The sequence below is a fragment of the Gasterosteus aculeatus genome, chromosome 2 (genome assembly GCF_964276395.1).
Source record: "Gasterosteus aculeatus chromosome 2, fGasAcu3.hap1.1, whole genome shotgun sequence".
Taxonomy (NCBI): domain Eukaryota; kingdom Metazoa; phylum Chordata; class Actinopteri; order Perciformes; family Gasterosteidae; genus Gasterosteus; species Gasterosteus aculeatus.
Window position 1 is genome coordinate 2851118 of NC_135689.1, and position 17344 is coordinate 2868461.

General features: G+C 49.1%; 3 protein-coding genes across 5 annotated transcripts; 2 read left to right on the plus strand and 1 right to left on the minus strand.

Annotated features, from left to right (window-relative positions):
* The first annotated feature begins 52 nt into the window (after window positions 1–52).
* On the plus strand, window positions 53–4919 carry wdr46 (WD repeat domain 46). Its single transcript, XM_040193414.2, has 14 exons — window positions 53–493; window positions 742–888; window positions 1117–1197; window positions 1282–1394; window positions 1515–1602; window positions 1815–1876; window positions 2012–2116; window positions 2209–2359; window positions 2696–2931; window positions 3055–3208; window positions 3644–3791; window positions 3880–4070; window positions 4177–4290; window positions 4393–4919. Exons 1-14 carry the CDS (start codon window positions 437–439, stop codon window positions 4504–4506), a joined length of 1761 nt encoding a protein of 586 aa, XP_040049348.1. The 5' UTR covers window positions 53–436; the 3' UTR covers window positions 4507–4919.
* b3galt4 (UDP-Gal:betaGlcNAc beta 1,3-galactosyltransferase, polypeptide 4) lies at window positions 3400–7831 on the minus strand. 2 transcript variants are annotated; one of them, XM_078082851.1, is made up of 2 exons: window positions 6530–7821; window positions 3400–5870 (listed from the first exon to the last, which is right to left on the minus strand). In XM_078082851.1, the coding sequence occupies exons 1-2, from the start codon at window positions 7589–7591 to the stop codon at window positions 5661–5663; spliced, it is 1272 nt and encodes a 423-aa protein (XP_077938977.1). In that variant the 5' UTR covers window positions 7592–7821; the 3' UTR covers window positions 3400–5660. The 2 variants fall into 2 exon arrangements, with proteins under 2 accessions (XP_077938977.1, XP_040049350.2); XM_040193416.2 differs by lacking the exon at window positions 3400–5870 and having other exon boundaries at window positions 5900–7831.
* Window positions 7832–9212: 1381 nt separating this feature from the next.
* On the plus strand, window positions 9213–17139 carry nr2c2 (nuclear receptor subfamily 2, group C, member 2). Of its 2 annotated transcripts, none has more exons than XM_040194160.2 (15): window positions 9213–9459; window positions 10895–10979; window positions 11135–11211; window positions 11351–11551; window positions 11707–11812; window positions 11937–12116; window positions 12310–12466; window positions 12548–12638; window positions 12953–13098; window positions 13269–13446; window positions 13679–13800; window positions 13908–14047; window positions 14590–14727; window positions 14838–14943; window positions 15038–17139. In XM_040194160.2, the coding sequence occupies exons 3-15, from the start codon at window positions 11143–11145 to the stop codon at window positions 15210–15212; spliced, it is 1809 nt and encodes a 602-aa protein (XP_040050094.2). In that variant the 5' UTR covers window positions 9213–9459; window positions 10895–10979; window positions 11135–11142; the 3' UTR covers window positions 15213–17139. The 2 variants fall into 2 exon arrangements, with proteins under 2 accessions (XP_040050094.2, XP_077939090.1); XM_078082964.1 differs by having other exon boundaries at window positions 9308–9459; window positions 11369–11551.
* The last annotated feature ends 205 nt before the right edge of the window (window positions 17140–17344 follow it).

Sequence of the window (17344 nt, forward strand, 5' to 3'; positions counted from 1 at the left end):
TACGTATCCCTGTTATAAAAGTACAATCCAAATAAGTACCCGATGAAGAGAACGCATTTATTGCAACATTATTGCATATATAAACTACAACCACAAAATACTAGTATCAGCGACTGTTGACTCTCCAAAGGATTATTTACAGAATTTTATGATGAAAATGAATACATTTCATAAATATGTGGTTGTGGCTGACATTTGTTTGGCTTGATTTAAAACACTTTGAAAAGTTATACATCCACATAGACTTGTTTATCCACATTGTCCCTCAATGTATTCATTACATCTAGGACATTGTTTTTTCAACTACCTCTTTATACGGCGTATTTGTCTTTGACCCATATGTATATTTATCTATAAGCAGAAAAATACACAAATTTGCCGGAAGTGACCCATTCAGACGTGACGTCACAGGAAGTAAAAAACATACACAACAAAGATGGCGTCCACAGGCGACCAAGCGGCGAAAGCCGCACACGTGGAGAAAAAGAAGACGGTAACGACGATTTAATCATTATTAACAGCGTCTAACTTGACATACCGTCCGCCGACGCGCGCTAACGCGGGACTTTTCACCCCGACGCGCACAACGTGGTGTTAGCGCCGTTAGCATCGCGCGGCTAACGCCAGCAGCGCGCGTGCGGTTGTGGGGGTCCGGGGCGCGGGGCGAGGCGAGGCGAGGTCGCCGACACTGCGCACAAACAAACCGGTCTTGTTCTCAAGAGTTTTGCTCCTCTTCCGCAGCCTGCGGCTCGCTACTGGAAGGACCCGCAGGAGGTGGCGAGGAAGGATGGGAACAACGTGGGGAAGACGGGACAGCAGCAGGCGCAGAAAGCGAACAAAAGAAGACTCGTTGAAGATTCAGAAGATGAAGAACAAGTCCTATCCGGGGTGAGTTATGCGCTCTTTTTCATTCTAAGAAGTAGGTACGAGAATCTGTCCACCCAGCTCTTAATTGAGGCCATACATCTAATCCATCGGAACTACATGAAGTAACTACCTCTCTTTTATAAACACGTCATTTAGCTGACGCTTTCATCCAAAGCGACTTCCAATAAGTGCATTCAAGCATATGGATACAAACATCTTCACGTTAAACCCAGCGTGTTCTGCTCTCAGAAGTCCGACCCTTTCCCGGGCCCTGCTCCTATTCCAGAAGACCGGTTGCAGAAGTTCAAGAGGAAAGATAAAACTAAGACGGTGAGCACCACCACGACGCTCGTTGACACACTTTTGGTAAATAAATGGGAGTTAACCAACATCTCGTTCTTCTTCTGGTCGCAGTCTCGCAGCCAGCATTACAAGCTGAAGGACATCATCACGCGCTCCGAGGAAACCTCGGAAATGGCCCAGAAACAAGCCGCTCGCCTTGACCTCGTGCTCCCGGAGGATGCTGGGTAATTTCTCCCAAAAATGTTGGCGCTCTCCTCCCTCGTCACAGCGGACGGTGTGACTGTGAGGAAACATTCAACGTTTACGGCGAGTTCTGAGGGTGATGTGTTTTTCTCTCTCCCCAGGTTCCTAGAAGGCGACGAAGACGAGGACACCTGTACCATATCTCAGGAGGACATCGCGGACTCCGTTGATATAACATCAGCCACGAAGGTCAGATGTAGACAGATGCTGGATATCACGTTAATAAACGTTTCTCTCGTTTTTCTTTTCCCCCTAACTGAATGTAATCAAATGTGAGCTCCTAGCTTGACAAATGCAGTTTTTTATATCCTAATTGTACTGAAGCTACAGTTGGTTAAAATGATTAGTGTTCCCTGTGTTTTGCCTTTTTTAAAAATGTGTTATTTTTCTCTCCTGCACAGCATTTCAGCCTGAAACTGTCTCAGTTCGGACCGTACCGAGTGGATTACAGCAACACGGGACGGTGAGTATCTCACAGCCGAAGGAAACCGCACACCTGAAAATGTCTCTCAGCGGCTGCTTCGATCTTCCCCTGATGGAAACATGGAGGTAAATGCGTTGTGTGTGTGTGTGTGTGTTTTTTCTTCCTTCTCTTCAGTCAGCTGCTGCTCGGTGGGAGGAGAGGCCACGTTGCTTGCATCGACTGGCAGACCAAACACCTCATGTGTGAGATAAACGTGATGGAGTCCGTCAACGACGTGAAGTGAGTCGTCCCGCGCACATCTTCCGAGTCACGCTTGGCAGTCTGTCCTGTAACTAAATAGCGCAAAATGTTTTCCTTGTGTTTCCACGAAGGTGGCTCCACAGTGAGGCCATGTATGCGGTGGCTCAGAAGAAGTGCCTCTATATCTACGACTCCAAAGGAATCGAGCTTCACTGCATCCGCAAATTCAACGACGTCCTCCGGATGCAGTTTCTGCCTTTCCACTTCCTGCTCGTCACCGCGGTGGGTTCAATGAAGCCAAAGTCATAGGTTTTGTGCACAGCGTTAATTATGAATCTGTTACCGCAGTAACGATGCTGCAATTATTACAAGGTAATTAAGACTGGAAATTAGAAATAAAAATGAGTCACAGTGAGATTTACTGACTGGAGCCAACACTGGAATTGGTTTCTTCAAAAAGTGAACCGCTAATAATGCGCGTCTGAATGATCTTTATCTGAAACGGTGCAGAAGCTCAGGGCTCACGCAGAATGTGGCCTACTCAGTGCAAACATACACACACACACACAGTGTTGCATCCCGGCTCCTCTCAGCACTGACGAACCGTCCCTCCCTCAGAGCGCCACCAGCTTCCTGCAGTACCTGGATGTGTCCGTGGGGAAGGAGGTGTCGGCCACCTGCACCAAGACGGGCCGGCTCGACGTGATGTGCCAGAACCCTCACAACGCCATCGTCCACCTCGGCCACTCCAACGGCACGGTCACCCTCTGGTCGCCCAATCAGAAAGAAGCCCTGGCCAAGATGCTCTGTCACCAGGGCGCCGTGCGCTCCGTCGCCGTGGACAAGACGGGCATGTGAGTCGCCTTGAAGCGTTCACTCTCCTTTCTATTTGGCCATTTCTCTGCGTTGGTCAACATGAACTGTGGTTTCCTCTTTGTCCACCAGAGAGCAATGTCGTTGTGTTCTCCTCCTGGCAGGTACATGGTGACCTCCGGTATGGATAAAAAGATGAAGGTATACGACATTAGATCCTTCAAGCCCCTCAAGTCCTACTTCCTCCCCGCTGGAGCTTCCTGCCTGTCGCTGAGCCAGAGGGGACTTCTGTCCGCGGCCACGGGGGACATTGTGCAGGTCACTTTTCTCTTTGTGGTCATTAAAAACAAAAACATCTGACTTACAGGAAGTGGTCAGTTTGGGGAACCGGTTAATATTTAAAAACAGAAGTCGTCGTGTCGGAAAGGACCTCACATGTTTCCCACATGGCGCAACGCAACCTGGTGTTATATATGAGTGTAAAGTACAGACTCTTATCTGAGACAAGATGTTGTTGCGTTATTCATTTTTAATTATTGCAAACTGCGGCTGAGCTTTTGTCAATTGTTTTCAACATTTCCTTCTCAGATGAGTTCAGGTACAAATGAGTTTAGATGTTTAAGGAAAAGAAGATATTTGTGTCTTGTGGCCGGAGATACAAATAAAAAAACAATGCAAGATTTTGCACATTTCACCTTGATTTTAAATCGTAACTTTTTACCCTCCTGTCCCGTTAAAACGCTCTCCCTGCAGGTGTACAGAGACGTGTGGAGCACCCCAGTGACTAAACCCTACATGGCTCACAGGGTTCAAAAAGCTGTGTGGGGGATGCACTTCTGTCCCTTTGAGGACGTCCTCGGTGTGGGACACGGAGACGGCTTCACCAGCCTGCTCGTACCAGGTCCGACTCGCTTTCACATTTGTAGAAGTGGACTTTCTAACAGGCCTTTCTCTTTGCTCCGCTCACATTTATGATTCCCCTTCTTCAGGGGCGGGAGAGCCCAACTTCGACGGCCTGGGTGCCAATCCGTACCGCAGCGCCAAGCAGAGGCAGGAGTGGGAGGTCAAGGCGCTGCTGGAGAAGATCCAGCCAGATCTCATCACCCTCGACCCCACGGAGCTGGGGAGGGTGGACCACGCCACCTTTGAGATGAAGCACCAAGACCGGGTCCAAGCCCTGGTCAGTGTCCGGAAGCATCTAGTCTTATTTTAGGCAGCGGATCTAAACATTTGGTGCATTATCATTCACATCCTTCTAAAAGCTTGGTTTTTGTTTGTCTTCACAGGGCTTTGACCCGTTAGCCAAACAGAAATTTGTTCCCAGGTACAAGAAAAAAGGTCGAAGTTCGGCCGGGAATCATGAAAAGCGCAAGAGGAAAGTCGCCCATGAGGATCTGAGGGTAAGTGATCTGGAATGTTTGATTTAAAAAATGTGATGAGCTGAATCTTTCTTGCCATGTCTGCTTAGTTTGGCTCATCTCTCACTCACATTAACCCTCCAGGAGGACATCCAGAAAACCGCCGAGGCCAACGTGACGACTGAAAGAGAGAGAAAGGAGAAGAAGGAGGTGCTTCTGTCGGGCAAGAGATCTGCTCTGGACAGATTCAAAAAATAGAAAAGAGGGGGGGGGGGCGCTTTGTGCCGGCTGGAAACCCGTGACATCCTGTGGGCGTGACTCTTGAACTTTGCATAAAGGAGCCATTTCTCCGCTGGGGGGGGGGAAGGAAACAAGAAACTCTGACTGTCAGAATGAGCAGTCGTTCTAATGGGTGTCACCTTTTGCGAAATCAATGTTGAGTTGAATCAAAAGAGCAACTGGGTTTGGTGCCTGAAGCCGGCGGCACTTCCTGTCTGCGCGGCTGCGTGATGTGGCGCACACCTCATCCGGAGCGAAGTGTCGTTCCTCTTTGCTGATGCAACACATTTCTGACCTTGTCGAATGGAATGCGTTGGTGGACGAACTGACTGCGCAAAGGCCAAATGTTTTATATAAAGACGTTCAAAGAATAAACAAAGCTTCCGAATTCAGAGTTGTTGTTTTGTTTTTTTTAATGTCGCGGCCCGAAATGTGAAATGTGCTCGCTGGTACGTCAGCGACTCAGAACGGGTTGTTGAACAAACGGTGTCTCTCCTCTGTTCAGCGGAAGGTGCGTCCGACCTCAAGTCTTGCGTAACCACGACAAGACAAGAACTCGTAGTTCCCCCAAAAGTCTATTTTTGAAACGTGTAAGTAACGCAGAGCAGAAACAATGTGTTCGCCGCGCATGCATCTGAGATTGGCAGTTGCACCGGTAATAACTGGAACGACCGGATAGATGGAACACGTGAGAGCGGCGACAGTTACGCTTCCTCTTACATTTCGTCACGGCTCATTGAGCCAAATGGACTTGCATTACATTTTTCTAACCCATGGTTTTTACATTTTGCCCGGGGAGCAATTAGGGGTTCTGTGTCTTGCTCAGGGACACGGAGCAGCCAGGGTTCGAGCCGCCAACCCTGCGGCTCCCGGCGCGCCCTCTCTACTCCACGCGCCGCCGTCGACCCCGTTTTAATTTGACTCCGAGCTTAATTAGTAACTAACGCGGCCGAGGAGTCCGATAACACTTGTTCTTCAAAGAAGCAACAATGCCCGGTGCTCGTATCGCCGTTTAGAGCCACGTTGTTTGCGTGAACGTCTCATAGTTCACCTTTGAGCAGTTTCATGTGGCGGTCAAAGCTCTCTGCGATTATCTTGACTGACTGGTTTCTTCTTTGGCGTGGAGCCGAGTGTCAGCTGGTCTCCCAAAGTGCCGTCAATACAAACCACCTAGATTGACCAAAAACAGCAAATAGAGAAGATGCATATTGGTGAAAGCAAGTAAAAAGAGGACCAACGTCATCAGGCGTCCTCTTCCTGCTTTGCAAGTGGGTTGTGAAACGCTGGCTTTCACTTTCTGGCAGTTGGTGAAGTGGAGAGACTGACGTGACAACGAAGCGGAACTGTGCACCAAAGAAAAGGACGTTAGGCAAATGATGCAGAGCGGTTTATTTGTGACGGCATTTGCGTCCAACATACAAATATGTTTTCACGACTCGGGGCTTCATCCTGACATGCTGGGAACTGTCTGAAATCACACTACTCTAATACTTAAGTGCACATTGGGAGGCAGCGAGTTACCAACCCTAGAATAACAAAGAGCAAGTTCCTCCCTCCAATTTGAAAACTGCTCCATTAAGGTCGCCCTCAAGCTCACGACTATTTTTACTTAAGAAAACACAATACTCAGAACTCCTCCACGTCCTCTTTTGAGCATTAGTGTTTTGGCAGATATTTATTTATGCATCTCCCCTTCCTGCTGGGTATGTGACGCCTTTGTATCTACGGTTCCAGTTGGAGCATCATGCAGTGAGGTGTCTTAATAGACTAACATCTACACTTTAAGGCCCCCCCCCCCCCCCCCCCCCTCCAGGGCTTCGTGTTTAAATAAGTGCGTCAGTGTCTAAACAAAAGCCACCGGGACAATTCTCCATTCTGCTCTGCAAGTGTTTAAAAAAATAAAGCTCTAAAAACACAAAAACTGACATTTTTACAACCCCCCCCACCCCTTCCGTCACCAACCCTGCTCCAGCCCCAGCGCGTAGCCGAGCATCGCCCTGACCTTGCAGAAGCCCAGCGAGGCGCGCTGACTCAGCCAGGAGCAAGGCTTGGACGTCTGGGCGTCGGCCCAGTAGTGCAGCATCTCCCTGGGGGGCACGTGGTGGACGGACACCATGGCCTGATAGCAGCAGCGGCCGTACGGCACCCCGGGGCCCCCGGAGAACAGCGGGCAGTGCGAGGGCCGCACTCCGGCCGCCCGGGCGCACAGGCCCACGAACACGTCCTCGGGGGGCAGAGGCGTGGATAAAGGCGACGCGGAGGCCGCCAGGGACACCTTGAGCAATGCGGCGCGGGACAGGACGTAGGCTGTGCCGCTGCAGTAGTCCGGGAAGACCAGGCGAGGGTAGGCCCCCGAAGGGAGGTAGTGCTTGCTCCCCGGGTCGCGGTCCGGGGCCACGTGGAGATGCACCCTGCCGAGGTACAGGTCGCCCTGCTCGTAGGGGTTCTGGCTCCTGTTCAGGAAGTGCAGGAGGGCGCCGGGGTTGAACAGGACGTCGTCGTCCACTTTGGCCATGAAGTGAGCCTGGGGGCAGAACCGGCGGGCCCAGCCCAGCATGGACAGGGTCTTCAGGGTGAGGTTGGAGTAGGTGTCGAGGAAACGGCCCTGCACCAGATCCCCCCGCTCCCTGGCCTCCTCTATCAGCAGCTTGGCCAGCCGCGGGTCGGACGCGGCGCCCACCATGAAGAGGGTCACGACCCGCAGGCCCCTCACTTTCACCTCCCCGCCCCACGTGTCCCTGATGGCCTGGCGCGCCCTCTGGTTGGGGGGCGCCGAGGTAACCATGGTGACGAGGAAAGGCTTTGCGCGCTGGCAGATGAGCGGGCTGGGCATGAGCAGGAACTCCTCCGCCCGGGTGGGGGGCACGCTCTGCGGGGGGATGATGGCGCCGGCGTGCGGCTCCACCGCCGTGTCCATGCCGAGGGAGGTGACCCACGACTCGATGAGGTCCACGAAGAGCAGGGCCGGCAGGAGCGCGCCCGCCGCCGCCGCCGCGCACACCCAGAGCCGGCCGCCTCGCTTCCCGAACCGGGGCTTGCACCCCCGGAGCCCCCGGCCGACCATGACCGACCTGCGCAGCGCTCCTCCGAAGACCGCCGTCGTTGCTCCCTCTCGGTCCTCCTGGTTAAAATGCGCGCAGCATCGTTATGCGCGTTCCTGTGCGCTCGCTCGCGGGTTGCTCGGTGGAGGTTGTGGCGAAAGACGCCAGAGCGCCTCGTGTGAATGCGGCAGCCCGGTCCTGGTTTGTGTGCGTGTGCGTGTGCGTGGGTGTGTAAAGGGAGATAAGCAGCTGCGCAAATGAAACGGTCGCTCCCCCCCCCGCCCGCCCGACTGCAGCTCCATGTTTCGTATGTGACGTTGGAGCCGTGCTCAAGAGGGGGGGGGGGGGGGTTCCTGTCATCAATATGATCCCTGCACTCAACACCGAGATGTCCATGTTCAAATGTGACACCTTCATTCGTTCTAGCTACAAGATCCCGGTTCCGATTATAGATCCGCAATGGGGGGCAAACAGCGGCGGAGCATCTGTTCTCTGTACAGGGGATCGAACGGAAATGATCGATGAGCTTTGGCCAATTATATAATTCACATTACAACCATAAAATCACGCAGGGAAAAACGACGAGGATATCTTCCTTTCTTTATGATTGCACATATAATCATCATCATAATAATAATAGTCACGGTCACTACACGGTCCTCGTAAACATCAGGTAGCATCACACCTAGCGGTGCGCAGCGACGCCTGGTGGTCATCTGGAGGTACTCATTTATTTTGCTGAGCTTGGCTCGTTATATTTCCATAAAATATGAGAGTTATTGTCCACTGCAGAGATCTAACCGAGGTCACCACTGGTGTAAGTAGACGTATAAAAGGTAGTCATTTGTTTATTCAGTGTTGTATCTATCCTGAGACAGAGTTGTTAACACAACCACATAAATCCCAATTTCTTTAAATAACATGTCTTGAAATTCTGGAGAAATATATATTTATATATATAAAAATATATATTTATATTCATATATATACATACATTTATATTTATATATGTATATATTTATATATAATAATGTAAATACATTGAGCATTGCGATTTGTGCCTGGTGTGTTTCCCACAGAACAAGGGAGAAAAGTACATGTGTCTGCTCCTTTATCGTCATTAAAACTGATTGACTGATTGACACACTGATTTTTGTAAACATTTATGTTTTCTTATTACCTAAATGTACAAATAATATATACATTATGGCTTATATTCGTACTGCAACAAACATTGTGACAATATAAAAAATACTAGTACGCTTATACTCGCTTATAAGTCTGTCTCTGAAAACCTGCATGGCACAACAGACAAAGGTTGTTTGTTTTATGTTGTAGCAAAGCTCGGCAATTTTTTGTAAATTCATTTTACCAATTCAAATCTTTATACGATTAAAAATATTAATCTCTGAAAATTAGACTTCTAAATAAGTGCAATTTCAAGTAACGTGTTATGAGGATACGTTCTTTCATTTTCTAAACCTTAATATTCTGTAATACTTTACTTGTAAAAATATAGTGGTTCTCAAAAAATTTTCAATCTGTATGTCATTGTATATCATTGACTCAGAGCTGACCAGATATAATGATTTAATAATATAATTAATAATATTGTAAATAATAAGTTAATTACACAACTAACATGTTCATTTGATAACGGATCATTTTAAAACATAACGTCCTCAGACAGTCAGACACGATGACGTCAGTCCCGTCTGTGTGGGGGCGGGGGGCGCGAGAGGAGGGAGTAAGAAAAAAACAAAAACTCAGCCATCATCAACGCGCGGGCGGTGCGGGGTCACGAACTATGACCTTTAACAGAAGAAAAACCAAAACAAATATTTTATAAAATAGCATAGAGCACGAAATCGGTGTCCGTCGTCCCCCGGAGGTAAGTCTCGGCCCCGGGTCGAAAACCGCTCAAAGCTCTGTTGAGATACCGGATGATAAAAGAGCGAAGCTAATTCCTCCTGTTAGCTTGTTAGCTAGCCGATGCGGAGCTCCGCTTCCTGCCCGGATCCGGCAGCTCGGGTCCCGGGCAAGGAGCGCGACACGCCGGGGCGGTGCCTCGACTACCCCGATGTGCTTAATAAACTGTTATACTAATTGTCCACCCGTGACACTAGTGTCCGACTCGACCCTGAAACCACCCCACGCCCGAGGGGACGACAAACCCCGGGGTGCGGGGTTGGGGCGGACGGGGGGGGCTGCAGCCGTTGATGGCGTTTGCTTGTGTTAAAGAAGCTAGCTAGAAGCGGCTAACGTAGGGAAGCTACATCCGCTGCAGATGAACGCGGCCCTCTTACATCCTCGTTACGTGTGTTACTTTATTCACAACGCTGCGTTGTTGTTGTTTTTTTAACATTTTCATTATTTCCGTTACATTTACAACCAGGGTGTCAACTTCATACTGGAAATAAAATTGCTTTGCAGGATATTGATCACAAGATTCGTCCCTCCGTGTCTCATCCGTGTGATTGGCGGCCTGCCAGGATTAGTCCATTTTGTCTCCGGTGTTGTGATGCGCGCTCGCCGGGAGGCGGTGACGCGCGCTCCGTTAGGCCAACCGGTGCGGGACGTGAGGCGGCGAGCTCCGCCCTTCGGTGCGGGCAGATGGAGCCACTGCGGGCTCAGTTAATCACGGAGCTCCGTCGTGTTGTCGTGTTGTGTGCTCTTATTGCAATGATACACCAACAAACTAATAGACGATGGCCAAATGCATTGCAGACACTCACATTTCATTTATAGATTTAAAGTTTTTTTTTTTTTAAATGGCTGCACTTGCCATTTGGTTTGTCACATTTGTTTCGCTTGGCTTTTTAGGAATATTTTATAGTTGAAATATTTTACTTTAATTGGTATGAATAAAGGGACGTCTGAAATGATAAAAGGGAAGCGAAGGCGTCAGGAAAAGCAGCCGCGATGTCTCCTTCAGAGGTCAGGTAACATCTCTGTGGTCATGTAAGTCAGACAGAGGTTGAATATTAGGCCAGATGTGGAAACCTCGCGTTAATGGCGCAATGTAGATATGTCTGATTTGATTTTCTTTTCTTTTTTAAATGATGTCATCTGCAAACTTTTTTTGTGACACCCAATGATATTAACAGTGTCAAAACTATGGAGAAAATCAGACAAGTCACATAAATCAGACAAGAATGTCACCTCTCAAACAAATACATCTTTGTCTTTCCGTCAACATCCTCTTCGCCCTCAGTGATCAGTGAGCACAGCACAATGTTCTTAAAGCCACCGTAGCCGTCGGCCTGCTCCTCTGTGACAGTTTGCACCTTTTGTTGTTGATAATCTGCGGCATCTTTCCAAAACAGACCTCACTAATGACCTTACATCATCATGACCGCCAACCTCAATCGGCTCCCTCAGCAGAAAGTGGGCTCTGAGCACGAGGCAGAGGTGAGCGGGCAGACGGGGGCTCTCATGACACACTGTTTTCCTTGCAGTCCCAGTTGTCCCACATGAAGCGCAGAGCGCCGGGCTGCTGCTTCTCTTGCTTACACGTTGTTTGTGTTCGAGCTGGTGAGAATGTGTTCAATCATCCTCTCCATCAGACTCCACGATGAGCGAGTCGCCACGGCGCTTTCAGGTCATCTCCGCCGAGCCCGCCGCAACACCCCAGCGCATACAGGTAACCGCTGCCCCCCCCCCTCACGTCAGTGGTCTTCAGAGAATGTGACACTGACGAGCACAGTTGAGGTTACAGCGTGTGACGTGTCCCTCGTCACTTCCACCTCTGTCCCCGCTCTTCCGTCTCTTACCGACCTCAGATTGTAACTGACCAGCAGACGGGTCAGGAGATCCAGGTAGTGACGGCCATGAAGCCGTCCAGCGCTCCCAAGCAGCAGTTCATTCTGACCAGGGCTGACAGCTCGGGGGCAGGCAAGGTCATCCTGGCCTCACCGGACAGCCACCACACCAAGCAGCTCCTCTTCACCGCGACAGACAGCCTGATGCCAGGAAGGATACAGGTACAGACCCGCCCCCCTCCCCCACCACCACCCCGCTTCATATGGATGGTACCTTTGACAATATCTTATAACCCTTCAAACATTGTTGTGGGAAAGATTTTTGCTTTGAGGTGAAACAGCGGATTCACACGCGGTACTTTGCTTCGCTCTCCAAGATCGTCACAGATCCGGTGTCGATGGAGCGGCTGTTGGGGCAGTCGGCGGACCTGAACCGGCCTCAGCCGGTGGAGTACTGCGTGGTGTGCGGGGACAAGGCCTCAGGTAACACTAACCTGTTGATGTGACGCATCTGTGTGGGTTTAACTCCTGGCTCATGCATCCGAAAGCCCGATTCAGCCGCACGGCGACTCGCGCCGCCTGACCGCTTCTCCTGTTCTGCGCTCAGGCCGTCACTACGGAGCGGTCAGCTGCGAGGGATGTAAAGGCTTCTTCAAGCGGAGCGTGAGGAAGCACCTGACGTACAGCTGCCGCAGTAAACAAGACTGCGTCATCAACAAACACCACCGCAACCGCTGCCAGTTCTGTCGGTTGAAGAAATGCCTTAACATGGGGATGAAGACCGACTGTGAGTTTGCCTGCGTGTCCGATATGTAGACTCAAACAGCCACAAACAAATCAGGTGTTGTGGAGATATCTGCAGCTTCTGAAAAAAAAACATTCAGTTCCTCGTCCAGAACGAGGCCTGAAAAGTGCCGTTTTCCCCCGCTGGCCGTTGGCCCGTAACCGTGGTAACGGTTCCCCTTTGCCTTTGCTCTCAGCTGTCCAGAGTGAGAGAAAGCCCATCGACGTGGCGCCCAGAGAGAGGCACACCAACTGCGCCGCCTCCACCCAAAAGATCTACATCCGCAAGGACCTGAACAGCCCGCTCATCGCCACGCCGACCTTCGTCTCGGACACGGAGACGGACGGCTCCAGGTGAGTGGGGCTCGGACCCGCGGGCTCAGCGGTTGGCGTGCGAGGCGGTTTTTCAATGGAGCTCTGTGTTGTCGTGTGCAGGTCCAGCCTGCTGGACCAGGGAATGCTGGTTAACATCCAGCAGCCGGTCATCCAGAGCGATGGGACGTTGCTGCTGGCCACCGACTCGAAGGTACAGCTGTTACGATTAATACAACATCAACACAGTGCACGTTCTAATCTCGGTGTGCCAGAACATGATGTTTACACTCTGTGTAAGCACGGGGCCTCCACTTGGCCCACAATGGAAAGAATGTACGAGGCCCAGTTTTATATCGCAGCGGTCCGGGACACGACTTCCTCTCTCCAATGATGCTAAAATAAGCTCCCTATGTCTTGAAATGTCTGTCAAGCCGTCGCAGGCCACACGCTTTGATCATCAGCCCATTCTGTGAACACGGCGTTTCTCGATTTAATTGATGGGAATTACGCCGCGTGTGTCTGCAGATGGACCATAACCAGGGGGACTTGGGGACACTCGCCAACGTGGTGACGTCACTGGCCAACCTGAGCGACTCGCTAAGAGAGAATCTAATCAACGGGGACACCTCGGACAGCCAGCACGAGGAGCAGTCTGCCAGCGAGATAACACGGTCAGCGAGCACGCTCATTGCACCTGGTGTCAGTCACTAGTAAACAATTTGATTGTTTCAAATTGAGAAAAACATTATTAAAGGCCCATTTGTATTTGTATTGCCGAGGGTTTCTGTCTAAATGTCTGTGTGTGTGTGTGTGTGTGTGTGTGTGTGTGTGTGTGTCACAGTGCCTTCGACACTCTGGCCAAAGTCTTCAACCCGCCGGAAGTGGGTGTCGGACAGAGTCCGGCAGAGAAGCCGCAGTGTGTCAGCGGAACAACCATCCAGCTGATTGGTCGAGACCAGGAGACCCCCATCATTGAGGTGGAGGGGCCGCTGCTCACAGACAGCCATGTCGGCTTTAGGGTGGGTGCAGTCGTGGTTTACAGGAGAGGGGAGGTGTTCACCTTGAGGAGGATTCATTAAGTCATCTACATTATTTTTGTTTGGTAGAGGTCCCGTCTGCCTCCCACATTGTGTACAAGCAGAAGCTGTATTCTGACCAAATACACTTGTTAGTGTTTCTTCTCCTTCTGCATTTATATGTAGGTAGTTTCATGTCAACAATATGTTTGTCTCATATGTCCTCTCGGTCCAGCTGACCATGCCCAGCCCCATGCCCGAGTATCTGAATGTACACTACATCTGTGAGTCGGCCTCCAGGCTCCTCTTCCTCTCCATGCACTGGGCACGCTCCATCCCGGCCTTCTCCGCTCTCGGGTAAGACCGCCTTTGACCCAGGGGGACACACCCGGTCATCGCGCTGCTGTCCGCCGCCGCGCTCACACTTCTCTACTTTTACTTGTCCCGCCCCGCGTCGCTGTCAGTCAGGAGGCGGACACCAGTTTGGTGCGAGCCTGCTGGAATGAGCTGTTCACTCTGGGCCTCGCTCAGTGCGCTCACGAGATGAACCTGTCCACCATCCTCGCTGCCATCATCAACCACCTCCAGAGCAGCATCCAGGAAGGTACGGCCCACGGGCGTCATCTCTCAGTAGGACACACACGCACAATCGAAACCGCCTGCTGTCGTTTCTTTAACGTGCTCAGACACGAGCGATTGAATTTAGATCTAGAAGGCATTGTGACCAATTTAATAAAAGTGATGGCGGCAACATCCACTATAATAACGAGACTGATACAATTTTGGTGGTCAAAGGTCACCGTGACCTGACGTCCTTTTTTGTGACTATAATATCGCAGCAGCAAAATCCATGATTAGATTTTGGTTTCTGTATCTCGACACTTCCTGAGGTATTTCTGAAAACCCTCAGTTGTCATCAGTAAACGTACGTTCTCTCTACTGGCCACCAGGGGGCGACTCCTCTGGTCCTATTGAAGTCTATGAGCAAATGACTCTACTTCTCTCTTCATTTATTCCCTCAGAAACATCGGTTCATGGTCTCAATCTCGACCTCCAATACAGCATGATGTTCAATTAGTAAATTATGATCCATTCAGCGGCAAATAGTAAATTATGATTTGTTTTACCTCGAACATTGTCCCTCAGACAAGGTTTCGAGGGACAGGGTGAAGCAGGTGATGGAGCACATATGGAAGTTCCAGGAGTTCTGCAACAGCATGACGAGGCTGGAAACTGACCGCTACGAGTACGCCTACCTGAAAGCAATAGTGCTGTTCAGCCCGGGTGAGTCTGCTCGCATCGCGTTAACAATACGAGTTCTTAATTACACTTCAAATGAAAGAAGCAGTTACAAGGAAGAGGAAATAGATTACAGTGAATAACGTGTGTGACAGATCATCCAGGTGTGGACAGCAGCGGGCAGATTGAGAAGTTCCAGGAGAAAGCCTTGATGGAGCTGCAGGACTACGTGCAGAAAAGCTACCCAGACGACACCTACAGGTACATCACACCTCCAGTCCAACCCTTCCGTTGGTATCAAGAGTCATACCAAGATAAAGACAAAACGCAGAGTTGGCTCCCCTTGTGTCCCCAGGTTGACCCGCATCCTGACTCGTCTCCCCGCCCTGCGCCTCATGAACTCGGCCATCACGGAGGAGCTCTTCTTCACCGGCTTGATTGGTAACGTCTCCATCGACAGCATCATTCCTTACATCCTCAAGATGGAGACGGCCGAGTACAACAGCCAGGACTGCGACCCCGCCGAGTGACGGCACTCCGGCTTCAGGTGCTCTTTCTCCGTCTCCTCGTCTCTCGTGGAGGGGGGTTTCACTGGCGAACAGCGGAGCGGAATCCCGCAGCGGCCCCTTGGTTTCTTTTAACGATGCACGGTGCAAAGCCATTCAGGAATCCTCTGCAGATTAAGATTATCTGGGACTGAGACGCCGGCAGGACAGTTGGAATGTTCTCTGGAGCTGAGGCGCTGCGGTCCTCTTGGATTCGTGTCCGCGGACTGAGTGGAGAAGACTGGAGAGAAGGAGAGAAGAGTGGAGAAGACAACAATGTCTTGAGGGCACTTCAAACTAATTACGTATCAAACGAAATAAGCCTTTTTAATTGTTGCGGCCTTTTCTAGGCCTTCCCAGGCGATCGTGTTGATCACACGACTAATTAGAAAACTTTTTTAAAATCCAAATATTAAGTGAATCTGAGTACTTCATTTTAAAGTGTACTTCTAAGCTGTCGGCTATTTGTATTTGGTAATATTGGCGCGTTGAAAACAGTTTTTGTTTTAGTGGCTGTGGCGTTAAATTGAGGATCCGGGCTTTCACAGAAGCCCAGAAGAAGTTCTGAATATCAATGAACACGGCATCAAAACACGCTTCCAACATTCTTTTCTCTTTTATTCCACCTTGAGACATCGATGTACAGCTTTTACTTTAAATACGTTTGATCAATAGTTGGAATGAGAACTCCAATCAGGTATGAAAACAATGTCAAACCTCAATGACTTCATCATTAATCTGTATTCATCATTACTGGCATTCATAGCATTCTTCTTCCACACGGTGCATTACAACATCTGAGTTCTCACTCTTAACTCGCTTTCACAAAATCTCCTCAGCCAAATTCATTAATACAGAATCACCCACGAGATTTTAGCTGTGGCTGGTGTTTTCATGTTCAGGTACATTATCGTGGATATGTTGCCATAGTAACCTGTGCAATCGCCTCATCACTTTCCCCTTTACGACAATCACTTCTATGTTATTACGTCTGTCCCAGCAGTTTCTGCATTTTATGTGTATTCATCATTTATTCCTTTGAAGGAAGGAGATTGTCTTACAGCTTTTGGGTTCAGAATTATTGCGTATGTGTTTTTGTATTTGTGTCTGTACTCCGCTAACTGCACATCAATCAGCTTCTGTCTTAACACGGACTAAAACTTTGTTTTGTATGTTTTTTTTCTAAAATATTTAAATGTGTTGTGAACATATTTGCGTGTTGCATACTAAGTGTACTTAAAGTACTTTTGGGAAGGTTTTTAACCGGTTTTAGAACATACTAACCAGATTTTCTGAGAAGATTCGATCGCCTCTCGTTTAACGATTCAGAATGCGCATCCGCAAGAGGTCAACAATTAAAAAAAATATATATATATATATGTCACTTGTAATATTCTGGGGTTTAAAACCCACGCTGACTGTTGTGAAATGACCTTTGTACATGTAGTTTCATTAAAATGAGTGCATGATGTTTTTAGGCCGGGTTTTATAATCTGTCTGCCCTAATAAGGAGCATTGTTATCAATTTTATAGTGCATTGCAGTGCATGAAGAAGTTGCTTAAGTGCATTTTATTAAATGCTGAATGAAAAATGTTAATTTAAATGTTGTGACTTTAAAATATTAACCATGAGGAGATTGGATCATAAAACCTGGGCTTTGTGGACGGCGTGTAAACGATGGTTTAATTTTTATACTGTGTAAATGTACTCTGGTTTTCTGCTCATGTGCGATGTTTTTCTTCAAACGTGGAGAAACAACGTTCATGTTTTGCTCAAGTTTGTCACGACCCCACATTTCTACCTCACACCGATAAAGATATAAAACAGATGTAATAACGACTGAGCTCCTGTATCGGCATTCCAGTCTCCGAGGCCGCACGCTATTAACGAAATAAACAATTAAGTATGAAATATGAGTCTCTTCATGCTCGCAACTTCTCAGCGACCTGTATATTCTAGCTAAAGTGGAAATATTCTGCTTTACCACACCTCAATAAAACATGGAGCTCTGGTCATTTAGAAACCCCTCATTCGGACACAGTATTTATAGCAAGGATGTCAACCATTTATTTTACTGCTCTCTGAACTACTAAATTTATGTCTATGTACTGAAGTT

Coding starts and splice junctions, on each gene's coding strand:
- wdr46 (XM_040193414.2), top strand. CDS start 437: ATGGCGTCCACAGGCGACCAAGCGGCGAAAGCCGCACACGTGGAGAAA. Junction 2,932..3,054: donor GCCGTGGACAAGACGGGCAT/GTGAGTCGCCTT, acceptor TCCTCCTGGCAG/GTACATGGTGACCTCCGGTA. Junction 4,291..4,392: donor TCGCCCATGAGGATCTGAGG/GTAAGTGATCTG, acceptor TTAACCCTCCAG/GAGGACATCCAGAAAACCGC.
- b3galt4 (XM_078082851.1), bottom strand. CDS start 7,591: ATGGTCGGCCGGGGGCTCCGGGGGTGCAAGCCCCGGTTCGGGAAGCGA. Junction 5,871..6,529: donor CCTCGCTGGGCTTCTGCAAG/GTCAGGGCGATG, acceptor TTTGGTGCACAG/TTCCGCTTCGTTGTCACGTC.
- nr2c2 (XM_040194160.2), top strand. CDS start 11,143: ATGAGCGAGTCGCCACGGCGCTTTCAGGTCATCTCCGCCGAGCCCGCC. Junction 13,099..13,268: donor TCTGCCAGCGAGATAACACG/GTCAGCGAGCAC, acceptor TGTGTGTCACAG/TGCCTTCGACACTCTGGCCA. Junction 13,801..13,907: donor CCGGCCTTCTCCGCTCTCGG/GTAAGACCGCCT, acceptor CGTCGCTGTCAG/TCAGGAGGCGGACACCAGTT.